This window comes from Piliocolobus tephrosceles, chromosome 12 (genome assembly GCF_002776525.5).
Source record: "Piliocolobus tephrosceles isolate RC106 chromosome 12, ASM277652v3, whole genome shotgun sequence".
Taxonomy (NCBI): Eukaryota; Metazoa; Chordata; class Mammalia; order Primates; family Cercopithecidae; genus Piliocolobus; species Piliocolobus tephrosceles.
Window position 1 is genome coordinate 5,975,725 of NC_045445.1, and position 27,213 is coordinate 6,002,937.

At 39.0% G+C, this 27,213-nt stretch overlaps 1 protein-coding gene across 5 annotated transcripts in view; it reads right to left on the reverse strand.

Moving 5' to 3' along the window:
• The window catches only part of AFF2 (AF4/FMR2 family member 2), a 508,006-nt gene that overhangs the window by 353,306 nt on the left and 127,487 nt on the right, over window positions 1-27,213 (reverse strand). For 3 of the 5 annotated variants that reach the window (XM_023202728.2, XM_023202727.2, XM_023202724.2), the window contains exon 2: window positions 4,571-4,691. In XM_023202728.2, coding sequence (XP_023058496.1) covers window positions 4,571-4,691 — 121 coding nt within the window. Of the gene's footprint in view, window positions 1-4,558; window positions 4,692-27,213 lie in introns of all 5 variants that reach the window. The other 2 variants (XM_023202725.2, XM_023202723.2) reach the window with 1 other exon arrangement.

A 27,213-nucleotide genomic window follows, 5' to 3' on the forward strand; every position in this document is an offset into this window, starting at 1 on the left:
GGATCAGAGAAAGGGAGTTTCTTCTCCACTGTCACCCAGCAGGTAAGCTGATCAAGTCTTCTGACTTCCCGTCAGAGGATAAATAACTTCCTGTTACAGATATGGAATCATACAGAACTGGATGCAAAGTCTAAATTCTCCATGTATAAGGATATGAAAATGCAAAGAAGCCATCTCGCTTCTCTGAGTTAAAATTCCTCATGGAAAACATGGGAAAATTGCACACCCCAGTTGTTTTAAGGTCTAAATGAGCACACACATAAAACTCTAGCACAGTGCCTAGCACACAGTAAGCTGGCATGCACTTGTTACATGCCAGTTCCTCACCAGACTTAGTGCACTAACCTAGACAAGTCAAATGGCTTCATGTTTTTCAGGAACATTTGAAGACATCCTTCTCAATAGCATAACACAAACTCCAATTTGAAAATCATACGCTACAAAAGCAGCCCAAGAGAGAAGTTCCCTATCACTAACCAAATCTAGGGGCGGTCAACATTCTCTCCATTCTAGCAGTGGTAGAGGCAAAGAAAAGAAGGGAAAGAAATTAGCCAGGAACGTGAGAGATCACCATTTATCTTTCTGCCAAGAAAGGATAATAGGTCCTAGAGATCAGTGTTCATATTGGTTAGTTTATGAACCACTGGCGCTATTGGACAGGTAACTGGACCTTGTTTTAGGCTTCAGGGTAGCAAGAACTTTCCTGAAAGTCTTGACCCACCATCTGGAATGTTTATTCTAAATTCGATAAGTCCTCCCGCTGCCACCTTAGGGAAGAGCTGTGGTATGTCCTCGTTTCTACCAGTGGACCATGGGCCAGCTCTAGGACTCCCATGATCATTGGCATGTCCAGATACTCCAAGGGTATCCAGCCCAGTCTTGGTCTGGGGAGCCTTATGCAGGTGCAACATCAGTTCTAGTATTCTGTTACTCCTCAGTCCTGTCCCAGGGAACCCCGAATGTGGACACAGCTCAAGATGACAACCAATCATCAAAGCAAGGGTGAAAGAAAAATAATTATTAGGTCAACAATCACTAGCATTATTCTTTTTCTTCACAGTTTTGACTTAAGAACAAAGGTTTTGGCTAGGCGTGGTGGTTCACGCCTGTAATCTCAGCACTTTGGGAGGTCAAGGTGGGCAGTCACCTGAGGCCAAGAGTTTGAGACCAGCCTTGCCAACATGGTGAAACCCCATCTCTACTAAGAATACAAAAATAAGCTGGGCATGGTGGTATGCACCTGTAATCCCAGCTACTTGGGAGGCTGAGGCAGGAGAATAACTTGAACCTGGGAGGTGGAGGCTGCAGTGGGTCGAGATCGCAACACTGCACTCCAGACTAGGTGACAGAGTGAGACTCTGTCTCAGAAAAAAAAAAAAGAAAAAAAAAAAAAAACAAACGTTTTTCCTCATCAGGAAGCACAAAGGTAACAAGCTACTAATCACACAATACGCCCTGCCCCACACTATACTAAATGTTCCCATCTATGTCTCTACTTGATGTACCCTTGTAATATCAAGACAGATGGCTTTTGAAACTTCTGAAAACATTGATAACAGATTTTTTCAACTGCCTACTCAAAAATACACTGCTAACATTTAAAAAATGGATCTATATAACAGGCCTTGTGAAAAGATGGCATTTACCTTAAAGGTACAAGACCATCAATTCATCGTGACTTAAAATTATGAAGGGAGAATAAATCAAGAGTTCTTCACCTCATTATAGTGTTGAGGATAGTGTGGATGTTGGATTTTAAGAATAAACTTTTGAGTAAAGCTCATTTTTCTAACCCATCCAAAGATAACATGTAAAACTTATCTCCTTGTTCCTTCTTCACCTTGAGAAAGGATAAGACACTTATCTTGCTTTGACCTCTCCTCCATTTTCTGCAGAAAATGGAAGCCCTGATTTCTTGCACTTCCCCAATCTTCCTTCCCCTCTCCTGCTTTGTTCTCATTCTAATGTTCTATTCCCACCTTCCACCCCATAGCTCATAATTCCTCAATTGCTCTCCATCTTGTATTATTTTTAATCTCCTCTGGGACCTTTCTCCACTTAGCTTCACCCTTCTCTCCTGTATCTTCCACCTTCTCTTTCTCCATTGAAGTTATTTGCTTCCCATCAATCTCTAAACATATTCACGTTTATCTCATTTTTCTAAAAAGCTTCCCTTTATATAATTCCTCCCTTTACTTTCTAACTTATCTTTCTTTCTTTTTTCCTCCATGTAAAACATTTCTGCAAGATCATATCTACATTGACGTCTCACTTTCTTTACCTAACCACTTCCCATTTATTCTCCAACCCCTGGCGGTTTGGCATCCCACAGTGACCACTGTCATCAACAAATAAAACAACTCTCCCTAAGGTCACCATTACTCCTTAACTGCTAAATCCAAACAGCCACTTTAAAGTTCTTACCTTTCCTGACCTCTCTGAGGCACAGCAAATCCTTCCTCTACAAAATCCGTAGCTCCCTAGGTTTCTATTAAATGTGTCTTTCCTAGTTCTCTTCCTACCACTCTGATCATTCCTTTGGAGTTTCCTTTCCTGGCCTCTGCTTTCACCACCTCTTTTACCCCTTAAATGGTGCTACTCCCAAGAATTGTTTGTCCTCCTTTTTACTCCATAATCTCTTCAGTGATGGTAGGCATTCTCACAGCCTCCACTGACACTTATAAGACAATAACAGCTAAACTTCTCTCTTGACCACTTTCATGAGTTTCAGACCTATATATCCAAGCCTTCTGGATAGCTCTCTCCTGATACCTCTCTAGCATCTCAAAGCCAACACGCTCAAAACTAAATTAGTTATTTCTTCTCTACAAGCACCAACCATGTTCTCCTCCTGAACAACTTGTTCATGATACCACCACCCTCTCAAATAAAAAACTTGGGAACCATTAATTCTTATTCCATACTCCCCACATGCAATTAGACACCCAATTCCATAATTTCAACTTCCTTACTCTACCTTAAATCATTCCTGATATAAGCTCCCCTCATCAATTACAATAGCTTCTTTATCTTTCCTTAGTATCCCCTCCCTGCAACCCATGGTCCACACTGCCCAACATCATTCTAAAATGTTCATTTGTCCTGGCCATACCATGATTTAAATATTTGTAATGATTTTTATCATGTAAAAAATTATGTTCAAACTCTTTATACTGAGTTTGAGTACAAAGTCTTCCCTGATCTTTCCCTTGCTATCTCTCTGTCACCATGCAGGCATGCCATCACTGGTTCAAATGATCTCTGCCACTCGACTAGAAGCTCCTTGAAAACACAGACTATGCTATTCCTCTTTGTACACTGGTGTAAGGCAGTGACTAGTACATAGTAGGCCTTCATAAATTTTCGTTAAACCAATTATATATCTAAATATATACCTTCAAAGTAGTATAAAAATTAACCTGTTGATATGGGAACACTGCTTTTTTTATGGATCATACTATTACTGATAGATTGAAAACCAGTAGCTTAGGTGACCTAAGTTTCTTCATCAGGCTTAGCAAACTTGAAAGTTCCTGCAATGTCTCAATCAAGAGTTGCTTAGTTGCTTTGAACAAGGTAACAAGACCCTAGTCTCACCAGTCACCAATCCAAATAGCTTACTCTCTACCCCAAAGTAGTATTTGGGCCTATGCTGTCTTCCTTAAAAACTTTCCTTTTCCAGAAGTCACTGTCCCTTAAAGGGTACTCTTCTAAAATCACAGCTCTTGAAAATGTTCTCTATTGTTGTATTTCTTACATCATTTCTGTTTTATTACAGAAAATTACACTGATACTACATTTCAATAAAAACCAACCAGCTGCCAGCAATTCAATAAGATTCTTCCATCATAATCTCTTCCCAGTCACTTCTCATCTCTACCCCAAATAGAAAGTTTAGAAGCAGTCACTGTAAAATCAACACTTGTAGACACAGCAGTTTGATGATTATTGGAGCTACACACTAGCCGGACTACCACTAGAAATTCAACTTAACTATACTACCCCCCTCTGGTTGAGACAATCTTCTAACCCATGATTATTAACCATCAGAAAAAATGATTGGCTTTTTTCCTTTATTCTGGAACAATGATTTTCAAAGAGCACTCAAACAACTGAAGAGCTGCTAACAACCTAAAATGGAAAAGAAAAACAGTGGCCTTGCAATGGATGACACTGATTGGGAAAAGAAACAGATATCTCTATGGACATTCTGATGAAGTCTTCAGGCGCTGCCTACTGAAAATCACAGCAGTAGATAGAAAGTGTCAAGGGGGCATTCCTTGCTGTAGGAAGTGTTGGGCAGAGAGGGGCTCATTGGAAACAGGAAGTCTCACAAGTATCTCTTCAATTCTACTGTGCTCCCAAAAGAAGATGAAATTTGTTTCTGAAGACTTCATCAGAAACTTGCAGTTGCCTCAAATACAGTGTATGTACAAATTTCACTTGTAAACTATATTCTCCTGGAAATGAGTTGGGTGCTTTAAACATAAATCAAATGTTGATTAGTGAGTTCGAAAATGTAACAAGCAACCATTTTCCAGAAAGAAAAAATACATACATATTCAGCTACCTTGTATGGCTCCCCAAAAAGATCAAAGCCTGAAGAAAAGAGATCGTCTTCTTGCTGGACTTCTTGATTCCTCCGTTCCCATTCCCTTTTTTTAAGTGCACTACGGTCTTGTTCATAGTGACTGATATGAAAAGGAAAAGACAAAAAGAGAAAAAGATTAATTAATCATGCGAGTCATTTAAATTTTTGTTGTTGTCAATAATAAAAAAAAATTTCAAGTCAACTTGCTGCCCAAGTTGACACTGCATAGAGAGCAGATAATCCTTTTCATTACACCTATTGAGTTTAAGATCCTGACCAGCTCTTCAGAATAAAGACGAAAACAAAAACTTGCTTATCTGAAATTACATTCATGACAAGCAAGTAAAGCAAAATTCTCTTCCCTTGTCCTTGTTTGATTATTATAAGTAATTACATACTCCCCAAAAGTCAGTCCACAGTGCAGAAAGGTACTCAATTAAAGCTACATTGTGTTGCCAACTACCTAGGGCTCAGAATCCACAGATGTCACAAAGTCCTAAGAGAAAAGAATTATCAAAGTATGGAGCTGCAGATAAACTGGAATTCTGTCCTGAGCCCATAGCCAAAGTGAACTCACGGGAGAATTTAAGGACATTTTCGGAAGTCCACAGGAAAATCAATAACCAAATCACCTACACTTCTTTTTGTTTGGTTGTTGTGGTATTGGTCTTCTCATAGTTTTCTTCAAAGGTGAATGGAAGCTTTTTGAGAAACTCTTCACAAAAAAAGGGGGGTCTGACTTGAATAACAAATGACTAGCTGTGGATGAAAAAAAGGAGGTGTCAAAAGCCTTTAATGACCTCAATGAACAAATGTTTTACAAAGACTAACTGTGACTCTCATCACATTTCAGGCTTTCCCATTGGAGGATCAAAAGCTCCTAAACAACATTTAAGATATATTCCAGGCCTTTTGGTATTATGGAATGGAATGCTTTCTTACTAAGAAAACAATTATTTTCTTCATCATGCAAGACTGCAAATTAAACCATAATTGTAAGTCTCGTAGCGGTGTATTTTATTTTATTCATTGGGTTTTTTTCATGCTTTTGATGTTAACCTTACCCAACGTGAGTACATATACACTGGGCAAATTTAAATTACATAAATGTACATAAAATGCCTAGCAGGTGTTGGATAAATGTTGGTTTCCTTCCCCATGTTAATATTCCCGTGTTAAGACTTAATTAGATAATTGACATGCAAATGAACATAATAGCTAAAGGAATTACAAGAGATCTACTGATATAAGAGTACAGTTGACAGGCTTTGACTATATCCGAAACCTTAATATCTGTCATTGGTAGGCTAGTTTGCTCAAAGTATCATAAATTTAATTTACAAAGTAAGAACCTAGAACATAAACTATCCGTGCAGCTTAACTAGATGTTGATAAACATGGAGTGTACAATGCCACTACACTTAATCATCCACTTTTCTTCACAGGAATCCTTGAGGTCAAATTCAAAGTGACTTTGATAACTTCATCTCCTGGATAAAGAACACTCATTTCTCCATTAAAAAACAGCGACAACATTTATAGGATGTTTAAATGCACATTACACTTTCATAATACAAACAACGTCAGATACATTAAAGCTCACTGGACCATTCATGAGTATATTCAACAAATGTTATCACTGTCTGAGCAAAGCAAACAAAACCTTCAGAGTCCTACCCAAAGCCAGGGCCCACATTTAGGCCTCGCCTGGTCAAGGAAGATGTCAAGTCCAGATACCGGAAGGCAGCCTATCACTTGTAGTCTCAGATGCCCTCCACAGGTATTAGATTTTCTAGCATCATCTTTCATTTCCATTCACAAGTTGAACTCAGAATCCCAAACAATTGCTGTGTGTCTCAGTGTCTCCATGTTTGAGACTGACATGGAACTAATCAGACACAGTAACATCTTCAGTCCGTTAAGTGTGGCGTTTGTGACTGTATCTCAACACCATACATTGGCTGTGTGTAATCCAATCCCATAAATTTGTCCAAATGTAAGAAAGATTGGGTGTTAGGGTGGGGGTAGAGTAACAAGTTAAAGCAATATTTAGTGAGGGCGGAGTTGTTGCAAAGGAGAAGGACACTTAATTTCTCTGCTTTCCATAGCAGATTAGTATCTACACACAAACAAGAACCAAAGTCTTTTCCTTCTGAGTAATGCAAGCAGGATGTCAGTTTTCTAGCTATCTGTTCATTTTGTGCACCTGACAGCTCAGAATGACAGGCCCATAGATCACATTTAATTCTCCCATGAAGAGAACTGAAGTGCTTTGGTCTCTTGGCTTTGCAAACTACTTTCCTTCTCCTCCAAGGGAAAGATATAATTAAAACCCTGAAGGAAAAAGAAAGAAGAAGAAGAAAAGGAAACATGCTTCAACTTGCATGACAACCTTTCAAACGACCAGCAGTAAGGGCACTTTCGGTGCTTTGGCCCTGGCTTTGATTTGTTAGGAGGCTCTTGGCTGCATTTTGCATCAGTTCATTAGCTACCAAATTCCAGACACAAATTTGAATAGCAGATTGAGTGTGCACGCGGGTGTTATCCGTTGCAAGCAAAACTGCCTGCTGCATTTTTTAACACATCCAACAAAGAACAGTTAATTCTCATATCTCTGGCGAGAATGAATTTAATCTCCACAGAGCTCCACTGCTCTTGGAAGGCAACCAAATATCTCCAACTTTTTCCTTTCTTGCTCAGCATGGCGTTGTATTGAAGGCTTCACACAGTGAGGTCTAATGAGTAATGAACTACATGGTGATGAGGCTTTCAGTTTATAATGTCACTGATTTCTGACTGAAACCAACATTACTAATTTGAAGCACCAGCTAATTAAAACCACAGCTATGTATTTAGTCTCTTGTTATACCTACTGCAGTTTATAATTATGAGGACCTCTTTATCTACTCAATTAAATTTCTTATGATTCAGGCAGGTTGTGTTTGAACCTGTGAGCCCTGTAGAGGCTACAGGAAAGTATATGTCTGTCCCCTGATAATTCGATATATCTTTATGCACCCAGGCCTGCTTTCCAAAGGAAAAAGAGCTCCATAGCCCACAGAGAAATGCTCAAGCCAAAAACCTGAATTAATCATCATATCATTGGCATGAACAATTCAAGTTTCTTCTCAGTGATGAAGACAGGACGAATTGATCCTATCAATCAGCATGAAAACCCATGTTCATACTGAGAAGTTAAGCCAAAAAGCTCAACTCAAGGATTCACCACACTTAGCAAGTTAGGATATTTTTCCAACATTTTTCTCCTGGATATAATAAAATTGATCACATTATGATAACACAAAAACTGACCACTCAAAATCAAATTTACTATGAATTAACCAAAGGTTTTAGGTTTCTCTCTCTCCAGGTTACCTTTTTGGAATCCCTATTTCACTGATATCCACACTAGCTGACTGGAAAAGGTCAGAAAGAAGAGTAAGTTCCATTTAACTACTTTGTTAATCACCCTGGTGTAAGGCATGATGGTGAGAAGCTTCTCTCTATCACAGGATTTTCTCCTTCCTTCCTTCCTTCCTTCCTTCCTTCCTTCCTTCCTTCTTTCTTTCTTTCTTTCTTTCTTTCTTTTGATGGAGTTTTCCCTCTTCTCAACCAGGCTGGAGTACAATGGCGCAATCTCGGCTCACTGCAACATCTGCTTCCCAGGTTCAAGCGATTCTCCTGCCTCAGCCTCCAAAGTAGCTGGGATTACAGGCACCAGCCACCATACCCGGCTAATTTTGTGTATTTTGAGTAGAGGTGGGGTTTTGCCATGTTGGCCAGGCTGGCCTTGAACTCCTGACCTCAGGTGATCCACCCGTCTCGGCCTCCCAGAGTGCTAGGATTACAGGCATGAGCCACTGCACCCGGCCCAGGTTTTTTATATTAGCTATGATTTCACCCACCTGTGTGCTTCCCAGGCCACCACAAACAGAGGAACTGCCCTCATTTACAAAAGAGGAAACTAAGGCCCTCCCAAAATGAACAGAGGCAGCTGTCTCAAGCCGTCATCAAGCTAGTGGCAAAGGAAAATCTGAATCTGTTTCTTCCATCTTCAAGTTCAAGTAATATCTTCTCCTAGCCTTCTCCTTCTCTCAGATACTTGAACCTTATCTTGTATGTAGATAACTCTCATTTTGCTCATTAAAAACCTCAGGTACATTGGTGGGACAATAAAATGCAGGGCACATGTAGATTCCCTGAGATCCAGAAAGTTCAATTACGCCGTCTTCATTAGCGCACAGTGGTAGCCCACGCAGGCTGACAATACAGGCTAGTCTTTTACAACAGAGACTGTTTAAAACAGGAAGGGAGTTTAGCAATCATCTAGTTGCAGTGCCCTCATTTTACAGATGAGGAAATAGAACTAAGGTAAGGTAATGGGCCTCACAGTGGGTTTGTCAGAGAACTAGGAGGCTGGAACTCAGGCTTTCACATTCCCAAGCTACATAGTTTGTCCCTTCTGCCTCCTGTGTTTCCATCACACTTCAGAATGAAGATGAGTCTCACATGCACTCCATTGGTCACCTTTCCTTAGGACTGCTTTTTATTAGAAATTGCCAGTAGGGAAAAACTTTAGGGATTTAATTTGGATTCGAGTATAGAAAAACCATTAGTTTCCTTATATCAAAATGTACAGACCCTAAAGGGATTGTAAAAATTAACTGCATCGGTGGGGAAGAGGCTGGGCGAGGGAGAGTAAAAACCAGTTTCAGTCCATTTGGTTCATATATTTCATGAAGCCTCATACTCATTGTTTACCTAATTTGGTTATTTTACAAAGCCACTTGGGGAAACTTTAAAAAATTGATATTTTAAAATGATAAATTTGTTTTAAAATACTGCTAACATATGATTTGCTGTAGTAGTGGTGTACATAAAGGTAAATAATTCAGCCTCACGTGTTTTCCAGTCCAACTACACTAAACGCCTTTATTTGGCTAATATCTTTGCAAAAGCATAAAAATACATACTTAATCCACCCAAAGGACAAACATAAGCTGTCACTCACTTCTTGTGGTTCTTCTGAATGAATCCCTGCCTTCTATAACATGTGTAGATATTTATCCATATTATATGTTCCAGAGAGTCAGGTGACACTTTTTCTATACCTAATCTTATTTTGAATTTGCCACTCATCTAATCTCTACATAACTTCTTTTTCTTAAGAAAAGAAAATCTCTGCTATCCAATGCCTTCAAACTTAACCCACATTATGTAAAATGCTAAATTCAAAACTATAAAAACAGCTCAAAACAGGCCATCATTATTTTACATGTATAGAGTAAAAACACAAGAACCTTTGATCTGGAGGTGTGCAAAAGAATAGGAGGTAAGCGGCCTTGGAAAGGAATTTTCAAAACCAGTAGAACCTCCTCAGCCATATTTAATGGCAGGACTCATGAGGAACTCTGAATACCACCACTCTCTTCAGCAAATGTACTATCTCCCTGCAAACGCTGTCTCTCATGAAAGATAATCAAGAAGAGAACGAAAAGGTGAGAAACACACAAGTTTTTAGCTCTAGACACCTGCCCATCTGATCATTCCAATTTGTTTTTTATTTTCCTCTAAATCTGTGGTTTTAAAAATTATGTAGACATCAATAGTCCAGAAGTCCTGGAAGAAACAGGCTTAATATTTCAATGTAGGAGCATCTTGGGATTACCTCATTGTCTCCGTTTCTGAAAATGGAAGCAAAGATTCAGCCCATCTGCAAAGCCTGTCTAATCATCCTCCAATTAAGTCAGGCAGACTCCCCAAGAGCCATCCCTCCTACCTTGTTTCTGTATCCCCTGCTTTGCTTCTTTTCTAGTCCTCTCTTTTCATTAATGACAGCTCGATTGAGATATAACTAATATAGCATACAATTTCACCCATTTAAAGTGTACAATTCAGTGGTTTTTAGCATATTCACAGAATCTTGAAACCATCACCATGATATAATGTTAGAATATTTTCAACTCAAAAAGAGGATCTGTACACTTTTAGGTATCATCCACTCATGCAATCCTACCATCCAGCCCAGCCCTAAGCAACCACTAGTCTACTTTCTCTGTGAATGAATTTGCCACTTCTAGACACTTCATATACATGGAATTATGCAAGATGTGGTTTTTTGTTCATGGCCTCTTTCACTGAGTATACTGTTTTCAACGTACATCCACACTGTAGCATGGGTCAGTACTTCATTTCCTTTTATAGTTAAATAATATTCCACTGTATGGATATTCCTGGTCCTACAATATACTGTGCTCATTAAGAGGATTCAATCTTGTTTTTTCTAGTGATTCAACCAGGATTCTCTAAGTCTCCCATTAGACTTTTCCCTCCTTAAGGTCAGAGGTTTTTAAGTCACTGCATCCTCCAACTGAACACAAATAACCTTTCTGTACACAAATAAGCAATGGCCAATGCAAATGTCATAAGGAAAACATATTTGCTTTTTTGAATAAAAGTGTGTGGCTTAGGCTTTGGACAAAATTATTTTGACTGGCCTACCAAACACTCAAGAAGACATTGTCATCTCTCTAACAAACACAAAATACTCAAGCTGCAAAGATAATTTAATACACTCAGGAATGGTAAAAACCTAGTAAAAACCTAACCTGATGCCAATCAAAGAAACAGATTCTGTTGTTCCCAGCTAGAAAGCTTTAAGGAATTTTACAGTGTGTCAAAAAAAGATAGCATCCAGATTTAGATGATCTGGGACAGGCTCTGTCTCTTTCACTTACAAGTTTCTTGTTCATTAATAAATTGCTTTACATTTAAAGCCTCAGTTTCCTCCTTTGTACATGAAAATAAACCTTATGTCTTCTCCACATGCAGTTAGTGTAAAGGTTAAATATGACAGTTATCAAGAAAGGCTTCTGTAAACTACTAATGACTGCTCACATTTAACAGATGAGATGACTGACACCCTGATAAAGCAAATGTAAATCTCTTTATAGCTTTTGAGTTCTCTTTACTGTGTAAAAACATAGCAAAATTTCATGGTTGTTGAAGTCTAAAGTCTTTCTAGTAACAGATTAAGTTAATTTCATTAGATATCCTTTACAAATTTTTCTGTATAGACTCAGATATGACCTTTGAGACAGAAACACTAAGTTGATCAATTTAAAAATGTAATTCACAAATATTGACCTGAAATTTAAAATAATAACTTTTAATTTTAAATGTTTCTAAATATTTTTTCTATCACTTGGTTCACAATTTTGGCTACCCATCAGAATCATCCAGAGAAGATTTTATAAATCTCCAGGCTCAGGGTATACATTAGACCAACTGCATCAGGATCTCACAGTGTGAATCCCAGGCATCACATGGAAAATAACTCCTGGTCTTTATATTAATAGATAAATTTCTTTATTTGACCCATTTGGGCATATCAAAATCTGAAAAACTTAACCTGAAGAGATCATTTATCTCTTCATTTCATGAAGGAAAATCAAGGATCAGACACTTTTAGGGAACTAACGTATTCTATTATGTAGAAATATACATTGCTGGCACATGTTGGGAAAAGTGCCTTGAAGGTGAAAGCAGTTATTACAAAAATAGGCTTGTGCAGAACAACAATAACACTAATAGTTACTGTCTGTTGATTTCTTGTTTATGCCAGCCACTGTTCCAGGACTTTTATGAGCATTATCTTATTTAATCCTCACAAAAACCCTGAAGTGGTATACCATCGTCATTTTGCGGATGAGGAAACTGAGACACAGGGAGGTTAACATGCTCAACACCATACAATTAGTCAGTGGTACAAACACAGTAACCGCTGGGGCTGTCAGAATCCAGAGGCCACCCTCTTGGTCATAAAGAAGATTCTAGTCTTACTCACAGAAGAGAAGGACGCTCTATTCACAGAGAGGCACATCCACATGTTTAAGCTCTGCTCACACAACATGCACGGTGCAATTGATCCAGAAGGTATGTCTAAAATCTTAACTATCTTCAGAATATCTCGGCTTCTCAGGGGCTACTGGAGCATGGTTTACACTATTCTCAGAAAAGCAAGCGCAGGTAGACACTCAGATGGATATTGATTATCAAAAATGTTGTAACAGTGCACTAAAACTCCATTTTCAGGGGATTCCATTTTAATGGAAATACCACTTTTATATAGAATGACCATGACTCTAGCAACCCAAAGATTCCCATTTGCCTGCAGCAGTATTCAGTAACCACTTTGTATGCCAATTAAATGTCCTCTAAAAGCAACTTCTCCAGTGAAATTAAATTCTTTTGTCCTCATACACTATAACTGTTGGCTAAGAGATGTGGTCCAATATCCCTGACTGCTTGAGAGGTGTGGCTATCTCCTCAACAAGTGTTACTTCCCTTCTCTCCCAAGCAGCTCAGAATGTGTCAGTTATCCCTTTACAACTATGGAATGTCTGACTTTATCTCCTTGAATCTCATGTCAAGCACTTCCTTGTCCTCTTCCATATGCACGTACCGTACTACAGCTCTATTGCACAACAGATATCTAAGGATCCCTGAGTTTCTTTTCTGCTCTTATAACATGCTCTTATATTACATGTCTGATTTCCATTTTTATAGAAAATAATTTTAAAATAACTTTAGTTCTGACCTATTCATTAAAAATGAGGCTTCACTATCACTCCACATGGCTCATTGACCCATTTGTAACAGAAACCAATGCCTTACAAGTGCCTCACACTCAACATGGCCAAACCAAGAGAGCTGCAAACAACTGCATGACTTGGAAGCTTATAAAAATACTTCCTGAAGACTAGTAGAGGCCTCGAATGGATGTCAAAAACCAAGCAAATATGTAATCGGATAGTGAATATAGTAAATGTTTTCATTTATATTTTATGACTTTTGAATAGGATCAAAAATTTAAACTACTGTACATAAAATTCAAATTGATATAAAACATTCCCACTTCCACCCTTGTCAGCATCCACCCTGTTCCCCATTGCCAATCAGAGGTAATAATTTTTTTTTAATTATAAATTTTATTTTATTTATGTTTTTTAATTTTTTTTTTATTATACCTTAAGTTCTAGGGTACATATGCATAACGTGCAGGTTTGTTACATATGTATATCTGTGCCATGTTGGTGTGCTGCACCCATCAACTCGTCAGCACCCATCAATTCATCATTTATATCAGGTATAACTCCCCAATGCAATCCCTCCCCCCTCCCCATGATAGGCCCCATTGTGTGATGTTCCCCTTCCCGAGTCCAAGTGAACTCATTGTTCAGTTCCCACCTATGAGTGAGAACATGCGGTGTTTGGTTTTCTCTTCTTGTGATAGTTTGCTAAGAATGATGGTTTCCAGCTGCATCCATGTCCCTACAAAGGACGCAAACTCATCCTTTTTTATGGCTGCATAGTATTCCATGGTGTATATGTGCCACATTTTCTTAATCCAGTCTGTCACTGATGGACATTTGGGTTGATTCCAAGTCTTTGCTATTGTGAATAGTGCCGCAATAAACATACGTGTGCATGTGTCTTTGTAGTAGAATAATTTATAATCCTTTGGGTATATACCCAGTAGTGGGATGGCTGGGTCATATGGTACATCTAGTTCTAGATCCTTGAGGAATCGCCATACTGTTTTCCATAATGGTTGAACTAGTTTACAATCCCACCAACAGTGTAAAAGTGTTCCTATTTCTCCACATCCTCTCCAACACCTGTTGTTTCCTGATTTTTTAATGATTGCCATTCTAACTGGTGTGAGATGGTATCTCATTGTGGTTTTGATTTGCATTTCTCTGATGGCCAGTGATGATGAGCATTTTTTCATGTGTCTGTTGGCTGTATGAATGTCTTCTTTTGAGAAATGTCTGTTCATATCCTTTCCCCACTTTTGGATGGGGTTGTTTGTTTTTTTCTTGTATATTTGTTTGAGTTCTTTGTAGATTCTGGAAATGAGCCCTTTGTCAGATGAGTAGATTGCAAAAATTTTCTCCCATTCTGTAGGTTGCCTGTTCACTCTGATGGTAGTTTCTTTGGCTGTGCAGAAGCTCTTTAGTTTAATTAGATCCCATTTGTCAATTTTGAATTTTGCTGCCGTTGCTTTTGGTGTTTTAGACATGAAGTCCTTGCCCATGCCTATGTCCTGAATGGTACTACCTAGATTTTCTTCTAGGGTTTTTATGGTAATAGGTCTAATATTTAAGTCTCTAATCCATCTTGAATTAATTTTAGTATAAGGAGTAAGGAAAGGATCCAGTTTCAGCTTTCTACTTATGGCTAGCCAATTTTCCCAGCACCATTTATTAAATAGGGAATCCTTTCCCCATTTCTCGTTTCTCTCAGGTTTGTCAAAGATCAGATGGTTGTAGATGTGTGGTATTATTTCTGAGGACTCTGTTCTGTTCCATTGGTCTAGATCTCTGTTTTGGTACCAGTACCATGCTGTTTTGGTTACTGTAGCCTTGTAGTATAGTTTGAAGTCAGGTAGCGTGACGCCTCCAGCTTTGTCCTTTTGACTTAGGATTGTCTTGGCAATGCGGGCTCTTTTTTGGTTCCATATGAACTTTAAAGCAGTTTTTTCCAATTCGGTGAAGAAACTCATTGGTAGCTTGATGGGGATGGCATTGATCTATAAATTACCTTGGGCAGTATGGCCATTTTCACAATATTGATTCTGCCTATCCATGAGCATGGTATGTTCTTCCATTTGTTTGTGTCCTCTTTGATTTCACTGAGCAGTGGTTTGTAGTTCTCCTTGAAGAGGTCCTTTACATCCCTTGTAAGTTGGATTCCTAGGTATTTTATTCTCTTTGAAGCAATTGTGAATGGAAGTTCATTCCTGATTTGGCTCTCTGCTTGTCTGTTACTGGTGTATAAGAATGCTTGTGATTTTTGCACATTAATTTTGTATCCTGAGACTTTGCTGAAGTTGCTTATCAGCTTAAGAAGGTTTTGGGCTGAGACGATGGGGTTTTCTAAGTATACAATCATGTCATCTGCAAACAGGGACAATTTGACTTCTTCTTTTCCTAACTGAATACCCTTGATTTCTTTCTCTTGCCTGATTGCCCTAGCCAGAACTTCCAACACTATGTTGAATAGGAGTGGTGAGAGAGGGCATCCCTGTCTTGTGCCAGTTTTCAAAGGGAATTTTTCCAGTTTTTGCCCATTCAGTATGATATTAGCTGTGGGTTTGTCATAAATAGCTCTTATGATTTTGAGGTACGTTCCATCAATACCGAATTTATTGAGCGTTTTTAGCATGAAGGGCTGTTGAATTTTGTCAAAAGCCTTTTCTGCATCTATTGAGATAATCATGTGGTTCTTGTCTTTGGTTCTGTTGATATGCTGGATTACGTTGATTGATTTGCGAATGTTGAACCAGCCTTGCATCCCAGGGATGAAGCCCACTTGATCATGGTGGATAAGCTTTTTGATGTGCTGCTGAATCCGGCTTGCCAGTATTTTATTGAGGATTTTTGCATCGATGTTCATCAGGGAGATTGGTCTAAAATTCTCTTTTTTTGTTGTGTCTCTGCCAGGCTTTGGTATCAGGATGATGTTGGCCTCATAAAATGAGTTAGGGAGGATTCCCTCTTTTTCAATTGATTGGAATAGTTTCAGAAGGAATGGTACCAGCTCCTCCTTGTACCTCTGGTATAATTCAGCTGTGAATCCATCTGGTCCTGGGCTTTTTTTGGTGGGTAGGCTATTAATTGTTGCCTCAATTTCAGAGCCTGCTATTGGTCTCAGAGGTATTAATTTTTTATAAATTTCCTGTTTATGTTTCTTCTAATATTTCTTCATTCACTCTTTACTGTCAACTTGAACCAATCTCATTTATAATTCCCTATCTAAATTAATCAAAGTTGATACTAATGCTGAGTTTTAAAGAGCTACCAGATTTAATTCTTTACTTCAGGAGGATGCTTTCCACAACCAGAAATGGTCCCACGGATTTACGAGAAAGGAAGCAGAGAGGCAGTGACAAGCTTAGGATACTTGTGATGGCTCTAAAGTACTTCATGGTTTATTTGAATTCTGGCTGGAGGCAAGGTTCAATTTATGGAATCTGTGGTGCTGCTCAGGAGTACACAGTTGACGTCATCAATGAGGTCTTCCTTCTCCTCTCCCTTCACCTCCTCCTCTTCCTCTTTCCTCAGGCCTGCCTGCCCTAGTGAGGCAGGCATAGTGCCCTGCTCAGTGGCCCAAGGCTTAGCTTGGCCCTCTGCTCTTGATAAGCCTTTGTCCTCTCCCAATGTGTCCTGGCTTCATCCCATGTGCCACGTCCCAAACTCCACACCAGTTGCTTCTGCAGCCAACTTACACAGAACAGCTCTGTCTTTCAAATTAGGAAAAAGCTACCTGAAGTATTTCCTCTTTATGCCCATTAAATATCAGGAATTCTTTTCCAAGTCAAAGTCCTAACATAACCTTCTGGCTTCTCATAAGTGACACTTTTAAAAGGTGTTTTATTTTCATTTAGCTATAAGCAAGGCAATTTCAATAACTACTTAATTTAAAACAATATTTTCTCAGAAATAGTATTCTTAATTACTTTTAAACTAAGGAAATTCATGCCCTTAAGGAGCAGTTTATAATTGACAATTTTAAGCTGACTCTGTTTTCACTTCTCAACAAACCCTCTGATCCACCTGCACTCACTAATTTTTGCCCAGGCAAATTCTACCCCCTATAGGCTTAACCTTTTGGCCCTGCCTCCTTCTACCATGCACTCCTGCAGAGCCCTGGCCTGAGTATGAGTGTAGGGCAGCAGCAAACTCTTATGACCGTAGGCTTGCTTTCTCATGTGGACCTATAGGTGTGTCTCTTCCCTAGGTTACACTTCTCCCTCTTGCCCTAACAAGGTGCCTGACAAGAATCAGGGTAACCCTGTTGTGAGTCAAAATGTATCAACCCACAATTCCTATGTTGAGATTCTCATGCACAGTACCTCAGAATATGACATTATTTGGAAACAGGGTCATTTCAGATGTAATTAGTTAAAAATAAAGTCATACTGGACTAGGGCGGGCCCCTAATCCTATAAGACTGGCATCCTTATAAGAGGAGAGAATGTGAAAACAGAAACACAGCGAGAACTCTATGTGAAGGTAAAGGCAGAGATCACAGTGATGATTCTGCAAGCCAAAGAATGCCAAATATTGTCAACAAACTACCAGAAACATCACACTTCATTCAAACTTCAGGGATATTAGGAAGAATTAGCAGATTCTTCCTAAAACCCATCACAAGGAACCAACCCTGCCAATACCTTGATTTTAAACTACCAAATGCATGCACCTACAGACTGCATTCCTGAGTCAGTTCACAATGGAAACTCCAGGCCTCCTCACAGTGCGTGCAGATCATCTAGACCTTGTCTTTTTCACTCTACATTGCACTTGATCCATTCTAATCCTGTCCCTTCTACTCTAGCACAACGCTCCTTTGGCTTTGCAACTCATTCTTCTTTCCCTCCTTTCCTGCTATGTCTGAAAGAACTCGTGGGTGTTAAATGAAACTGTCACTAGAGAGGAATAATGCATTTCTGCTTCCCATTTATCTGGAAACATGCCAAGCTCAGTCTTCAGCTCAAAATAAATATTTTTCAATGGAATGAATGAACAAATGACAGGCAAATATAGTTTTCTACCTAAGTTCAGTGACACATGTTGACAAAATATTAGTTAATACATTAATTTGTCTATTTAATCAACAAACACTTACTGGATATCTACGTCATGCCAGGTACCATGTTTAGTGCTCAGGAAAAAAAAAAGACCTAATAAAATTTTTGGGAAATTCACAACCCAGAAGAAGAGGCAAATCCATTCCAAAACAATTGTAGTACAGAGTAACATATGTTATAAGTTTATGAGGAAAGTGCCATAGGAACACTCTCAGGTTGGCTTGGGGTAGGAAACAAAATCAGCCAGCTGTGTTCCAGCTGGGACTTGAACATTTCAGCTAATTCAAGTACACACGAATGAAGTGGTATTAAAGATGATACCATGGGACAAACATGGAAGAGTGAACAAGAGATTAAAGATACAAACAAGTTCAGTCCAGTGGATTGTCCAAGAGCTATTTGGCAAATTGGTCTACAACACTGGAAGGAAAACAATAAGATTTTCTGCTCCTTGGGGAAGCTGGAAAATGATAATTTGGCTTTTGCAAATGCTTGTATTCTAGGGTAAAACCCTAACTTCATTTGAGATAGCTAGTGACGGGAAGATCCTTCAAGAAATCGACAACTGAGGTAAGCATGTGAATGGTTAACTCATAAAGAATAGATGAGATTTTTAAAGAGAAATATTTATTGTTTTGTGTATTATAGCACATTGTCTGTCGATATGATTAGTTATCAGTCTCAGTTATCCAAAACTGGTATGAAATAAAGCGTTTACGCAGTTATGTTTCATTGATGTCAGCTAGGGGAGCATGAAAATCTCCATGAAGGTGGGTAATTGATGTGTAAATCAGAGCTCAATCACTCGGTAATAGAAATGGTCCCACTGACAATATGCTTGTTGAACACAATCACATAGAAGCCAGAGGGAGGGAGGGAGGGAGGGAGAAGGTAGAAGGCTTATTTATTAAAAATGATAATAACTGGCAATTTGTGCAATTTTCTCTTCAGCAGAGGGCTGCTGTCAGAAATGCTTTAAGCAAGTTGTGACCAGTATATTCAGATAGATTTCTTCTGTTCTAATGAACTGTTCGGTTTTATTTAAATTTTTGGAGACCTTGTTGTGGTGTTTAAAAAGCAAATTAAAACAACGCACTCTTCTTTTGAAACATGACACATGTAAATGATATCAGTGATAGTAATTTGGTTAACAATGCTTCTTCTAAGCATCCATGCTATTTTTAATAAAATTCTTCTGTAACTGCATTTGCTCTCTGAAGAACAGTGAATAAAAATGGATAATGCCTGGCAGTTTAATATTTTAATATTTCATATTTTAAACAAAACTTACTATCATTGATGAAATAGCAGCTCCTTTTTATATCTTCATTAGAATTATTATCTTTAGTACTACTTAAGGTGGTACAATAGTGTTTGGTGGCGATTTTTCTTCTCCTCTCCTATCCTCATTGAATAAAGAAAACATTCTCTGCAACAAATACTGCCACAGAGGATTTTACAGCCCACATTCCTACCAATTAATATAAAACAGAAAATGCTTGCTTTTCTTGTTTCTTTTTGACTCAATTTGAGCCATGTTTATCCTTTGCATCTTGTGTGGATCCAATGGATTTACCCACTAAATGCGTAATTCATTCTTGAGCATTGGCACTGCACACACACATGCATACACCCTTACACACACAATAAACATGTTATATGTGGCAGCACAGGAGCAATTCCACTGGCACAAATGTTTTCTGTTGTGGAGGTGAGAGGTCTCTGCTTACCTGGGGTCACCAGCTCAGCCTTCCATTCAAAAATATGTGTGCACCGATTGCTTGTCTCCTATCCGGCACTGGGCTTCATACAAATGTTCTTACTTTGACCAAAAGGTTGTATCAAGCAAACTAGCAGTATGTAGTTAAGCAAGTGACGGGTGGAGCTGGGGGTATATTGAGACAATATTAGCCTTATACTGTCATGGCTGAATTTTTATGAAGGTAAGTAAATTCGCAGATTATTGATGTTATTACCAAATAAATAAATGAATAAATATGGGGTATACTGGGATTTTAAAATGTTTCTCTCTTGAAAAGCAACAGACTCTTCCATTTGCATGGTACTTTTCACTTCACTGAGCAATTCCTTACACAAATATGATCTTATACAAAACTTGCAGCAATCTTGAGAAATAGGCCAGACGGGCACTCTGACTTCCCATCTCACAGATGAAGGCACTGAGGCCCAGAAGGGCTGAATGCTTAGCATTCACTGTCACTCAGGTAATGAGGGGCAAAACCAGAATATGAGTGCAGATTGTCTGAGTCCAGGTGCAGTTAATTTTTCTTCGATACCACCCCCTGCTCTCATTGTAAAATGCTTTCAAATTCTGTTCATCTAGAAAGTAGAAAGAGGTCCTAAGTGTTAGAGCAAAGGGACATTATTTTAAGGTTTTTATTTGACAAAAAGCACCAAATCTCATGAGGTGCTTAGGTCACGGGGGCAGATCCCTCATGGCTTCATGCTGTACTTGCCATAGTGAATGAGTTCTCATCAGATCTGGTTGTTTAAAGTGTGTGGCACCTTCCCTCTCTCCCTTGCTCCTGTTTTTGCCATGTGAGATGCCTGCTCTTGCTTTGCCTTCTGCCATGAGTAAAAGCTCCCTGAGGCCTCCCCCAGAAGCCAAGCCATGTATGAACAGCCTGCAGAACAGAGAGCCAATTAAACCTCTTTTCTTTATAAATTACCAAGTGATATGGTTTGGCTCCGTGTCCCCATTCAAATCTCATCTTGAATTGTAATCTCCAAGTGTCAAGGAAGGGACCTGGTGTGGGGGTGATTGGATCATGGGGGTGGTTTCCTCCATGCTGTTCTTGTGATTGTGAGGGAGTTCTTACAAGATCTGACTGTTTTAAAGTGTGGCAGTTCCCCTGCTCTCTATCCCTCCTGTCACCATGTAAGACATGCCTTGCTTCCCCTTCTCCTTCCACCATGATTGTAACTTTCAGGGGCCTCCCCTGTCATGGGAAACTGTGAGTCAATTAAACGTCTTTCCTTTATAAATTACCCAGTTTCAGGTAATATCTTTATAGAAGTATGAAAGTGGACTAAAATACCCAGTCTCAGCTATTTCTTTATAGCAATACAATAATGGACTAATACAATGGGTTATCATTATTAATTGACTAGCTAATAGATCATAATTGTGCTTTTATGGCAAGCAAGGATATGGAAGGACATACAAAGAGTGGACTTTTAGAAGGAGGAGGTCTTGTGGTGGAAAGACCTCAGAGAGTGATTCTGCCACTTAGAGATTGTGTGACCTGGGGCAAGTTCCTGGACTATTCTGAGGCTCTGTCTCTGCAATTAACACATTCAACCCCACCCTCCCAGCCTTGTAAAAAAAACCAGTTATCCGGAGGAGCATAAAATAAACTGGAGGATAAGATACAATGGTAATGAAATAATCTACAACTTTACTAATCAATCTGAGCCACTAACCAGTCTGAGCACTGGAAATGTGGTTAGTCTGTATTAAGATGTACTATAAGTGTAAAATATATAACAGATTTCAAAGGCTTAGTATGTAAACAATATTCAATTTTATACAGATAGTACTATGAAATATTTTGCATATATTGAGTTAAAATAAAATGTATTAATTTCATCTGTTTCTTTACACTCCTTTTTAATGTGGCTGCAATTCAAACTTACATATGTGGCTCGTATCTGTGGCCCACATTATATTTCTATTGGTCAGCACTACCCTAAAAGTAGAAATTTTCTAGGTCTACTTAATAAGCCACTTAGAGCTTAAACAATATTGGCTTCATTGCTGTGCCTCGGGACAATAAAAAACTGTGCCTTTGGGTTTGCTGTAACAGTCTAACCTATGCGGTCTTATGCCATCCTGTTTAATTATCTCCCCTTTTCTATTTTCATTTCTCCCTGTCAATCCAGTTTCATCTGGACCTGGGGCACATATGCCAGTGTTGATTTTCATGACTGTTGTATTGTCTAATTGGTGCATTGTTGATCAATAATATGTGAGGTGTTGAGCTCTGTTTGTGTAATATGTTTAATATGCTTCTACCCAATGTACCATATGGAAGCAGTGCACTGTATATTATGAGTGCATTAATGCTAAGACCCAATTGAGCATCACTGGTGCATAGTTAACTAGTAAAACAAAATTATGCTAAGTAGTTTCTGAACATCGTGGTCCCTAATATTTTTAATGAACATCACAAACACTGTGTTGGTATGTGGGAACCAGTGCATGCCCTTCTCTGAAATATTTAAAGATCCTAAGCAGTATTCCGGGATTAACGTAAATTGCCTTTTATAAGATGAAGTCATTTTTCAGGCACGGAAGCTAAAAAGGCTAAATAATTGAGTAGGACAATCTACCAATAACTGTGTCTTTAAATCCAAACTGTGCAGTTTTGAAGGCTTTTATGTCTGGTTTTTTTTTTTTTTACCCCAAGGTACTCACAATAGCTGGAAAAAATTTTGATTCCCATAAGCCACCAGGAGCTTTTTCTACCTGTTTCACATACATTTCATACATAACTTTTAGAACTCCCTCAGTTTACTGATATTTGCTTGGAAAATTGCTAGCCAATCTATCAAAATTAAACTCTGCCTTTTAATATAAAACCATCTTTTATTAACACATACTATTCAAGCCACATAAATCAGCATCCTGCAAGTATGAATCATTTTATCATAGCAACTCACCATTCAGATGCTTTGATAGCTGCATTCATTTGCTGTTGGGCACCTTGAAATAGAAGAGTGCAGGCCCATGCTCTGCAACACTTCACACTATTGTTCCTCAGCACACAGTGTGCTCGACAACAAAAATGTGGCCAAATGAACAATTTACTATGATTATTTTAGTTTCATTTGTTAATTACAGATTCAACAAGAACTGAATGCTGAAGCTTTTCAACTATCAAACACCCATTGATCCATAGCCCTCGACATGCTCAAGTAATATTGGAAGTTTGATATAATTTATTGTTACTTAGAGTACTGATTGGCTAGAGGAATTATACTCCAATAAATGGCAGCACTGTCATTGAATCTGCCTATAATTGCCTGTATTCATTGTAATGTATGATCCAATGCAGACTGGAAAGAAAGGATATGATCTACTTCAAGCTTCAGCTGTTTCAAATTCCACAGTGTGTCCCTAAGTTAATGGATATTGAATATTATGCTGGGATATATATGCTGGGATCACTAGATGAAAAAAATATATATATATATATATCCACACTCATATATATTGCATGTACGTAGTTTTCATACAGATATATAATTGATGCCCACGCTGTGGGCTTGCTTATTCTGTGGAAGCAGATAGGATAACTCTATCAATCCTGGGCCAGGATACAGAATCCTATGAGTGGTGGGCCCCCTACTTCTCTGCCCCCCGCTCCTCAATGTAAATAGAATCCTCAGGCTATTATTCATTTCCCTCCGGAGTGGCCCTACCCTGGGCACAGTGACACATAAAAAAACTGTGCCCCAGTCACTAGTTTCTGAAATGCCCAAACGTCTGTGATTCATCTTCCCTGTTGCCTCCTTGATGAAGCCTCACACCTTTCATCCAGGCTGCATTCAGTCTCCAGTCCCCAACAGGGTGCAGCTTCTCTTCAACGTCACTCATTCCTCTCTGATGGAACTGTTTATTTGCCATTCTCTGAAATACGTGATGAGTTTCTAGAGACAGGTATTACATCAGTTTCACAGTAACAAATTACTACAAACACAATGCCTTCAAACAACAAAAAAATTATTCTCTTTCAGTTCTGGAGGTAGGAAGTCTGAAACAGGTCTCACTGAGCTAAAATCAAGGTGTTGGCAGAGCTGCGTTCCTTCTGAAGGCTCCAGAATCCATATCCTTGCCTCTTCCAGCTTGTAGAGCCCACCTTCATTGCCTGGCTGGCGACCTTCCCCTGTCTTCAAGACCAGCACCATAGCATCTTGAGATCTCTCTTTCTCTCAGCCCTACTTGTTTCATCACATGTCTTTCTCTGACTCTGATCCTTCTGCGTCCCTTTTATTAGAGCCCTTATGATTACTTTAGGCCCACCATGATAATCCAGGATAATCTCCCCAGCTAAAGATCCTTAACTTAATCACATCTGCAAAGTCCCTTTTGTCTTGTAGTGTATTCACATGATATATATATAGTCATGGACATTTTGGGGGAGGCAGGGCATTATTTTGCCTAACACAGGTATAATGGCTTGTTCACTGTGGTCAACCTAGTGCCTCAAACCATTACATGACATACAGTAGGGCTTCAAAATTCTTCCTGAGGCAAATGAATGCATGAGAATGATTTATGAAAGCTTTCAAATGTCTCTTCTCACAACCACCTCACACATGAAGAGTGCCCACTGGGTGAGGCAGGGAAGAGCCTGAAGGTCTGTGTCATCCACACCTGCTCTGCCATTTAATGCCCATGAGAGCTGAGTTGAGCCACTTCAGCTCTGCAAGGCTGACTCTTCTCAACAGTAAGTATCTCCAGGGATTGCTGTGACCCTCCAATAAGATAAGGTACGTGAAAATGTCTGTTGAAGACAAATTGCTTTATACATGTTATTTATCTTTATGCTTGTTATTTCTAAGAGAAGAGACACTAGATCTTTGAGAGAGGGAGAGAAGAGGGAACAGGTCCCACTTACATGAAGATGTAAGGTATTATTATTCAGTAAAACTCAGCAAAAGTAACCATCCAAAAGTGACCATGGAAATGTTTTCTATTCATATGCAAGTAGCTTAAGAGTCTGACACAAGATGCTTAAATTACCTTGAATAACTAGATACTCAATTTCTCTAGATAAGTGGGGCCACAGTTGCCCTCTTACGTTTTACTTGAGCATAACAATCAAAGACGGATTTGTCATGTTTACATATTACAGTCATATGAAATCTATGGTTACTCATTTATAAAATCTAACATATTAACCCATCCATTTTATAGATAATAAGGAGTTTCAGTGACATCGCAACACTAGAGATGACAATGCATCTTCCAATAGAAGGAAAACTACCCTAAAAGACATCACACACCTGCAAAACACTTTATTGTAGTTCAAATCGGGAACATGAAAACAGGAGAAAATTGAGCATGAAAACAACCTTCAATCAAAGGATTATTAGAGGGTATTAAGATCAAAGCCATCATTTTCCATTATAGGGAAGATCAAGTACACGAAAGGGAAATCGACTGTCCAATGTCATCCACCTGATCAGTGGCATGACTTGGACCACAGCCCAAATCTCCAGACTCTTCATTTAGTGCTCTTTTCTTTCTACCACCCTTTGGGTTATTCTGACCCTTGATCTTAGTTCATTTTTTCATGGGAGAAAGGAAAAGTGAAAGAGGAAGTGAAAAGAGCATTCCTGTAGTCCTGTGGTTTGTAAACGGTGGCTGAACAGATAAAATGAGTTTTGGAAGTTTCACTTAAAATGCTCATGAATCACTACAAACTTAACAGGACACAGTGTCTGCAAGCAATCCAGTCTATGTGAAAAGGCTGTCATATTCCAGACTGTGCGGGATTAGTTTAGGAAAAAAGTAACTTGGAAGCCCTCCAAAGAAAGCCCATGGTTTGGCACAAGGTAGAAAGAGTTATTAAATAAAGAAGGATGTGGAGACTAAACGGCCAAGTGACTGACAGAATGCTTTCTTTGTAAGTGGTTGTCTCAATTTTACCTTCTAGGGACAACATGACGCTATTAAGCCAATGATATGACTGAATATAAGGGTACAGTGAATGTTGATTAGGCTTGTGTATGCATCTGTGTGTGTGCACATGCATATGCACATCCACAATTTAGGGATGAGGCAGGCAAATTTACATTACAGTACCACAGAGTAGAAGAGGCTACATGTAGTCACGCAGTTAAACTGTCCCACACTCCACTCAATGTGTCGAATCCTCTTTCAGACAAGTGGTACGATTAGTTTCAGGGTGCCCATGACCTAACAAGTTGCCCTGGTAATGCCTTTGTGTATGACTGTGACTGGGTGAGAAAGGGCACTGTGTTGAGTCCCTTGCCCTCTAGGGCCTAGACCTGAGAGTTTAATACTACACCAACTTGTATTTGCTGCTGTTCTTTCACAGTACTCCTGGAACCCTGACTTTTGAAAGGAACTGCAGTATCATCCAGTTGCACTCTACACTATAAATGACTCTTGAATGCCCTTTACATCATTGCCAAAAAAATCTAGGGATGTTTGATCCAGGAGTTTCTCTATTATTTATTTCTGTATCTTCAAATAGATCAATCTCAGGTAACTACATGTGAGTTTCTATTCAGGGGTATTCTATCTGGATTAGAGGTGGAGACCTGTGTTTTCATCTTTCTGTCACTAACTAGCTCAGTGACCTTAAGCAGATCATTTAACCCTATTTGGCCTCAGCTTCCTCACATGTAAAACAGGGAGCATGTACTGGAAAGTTTCCAGTGTGCTAAGCAATTCTTACATTCTGGGATTCTATGATTACATTCATCTTTACATAACTTCTCCTGCTTTCCAGTAGTGAGCCAGACTGGCTCCTGGCAGGCTGAGGAGAGGTCAATGGCAGTCTCACTGGCTACATTATCATCCAACCTAGTAGATGGTGTCAAGCCAGCTTTCCCCTAAATATCTCAACAACAGTAAAATCAATGATCGGCAAGAGTACAAAGCACACATTGTCATGAAAACCAACACATAAGTACAAGCTGGAACTGCACACTTAGCAGTGTTTGTATTTGAAACTCTTTTGCTTGGGCTGCCTCAGTCTCAGCATTTGATCACCCCCAATTCTCCGGGTGTAATGACTACCACACTGCAATTCCAAGTCAAAGTGTATCCTATTTTGAATTCTACACACTCAATCTGTTGCTTAGTATAAATATTATACTATGTAATGTGTAAATATTAAAATTTAACTTTAACAAGTTGAGTCACAGTCATTGGAATTCGGCCAAGACTCTAACACTTTTTCATTAT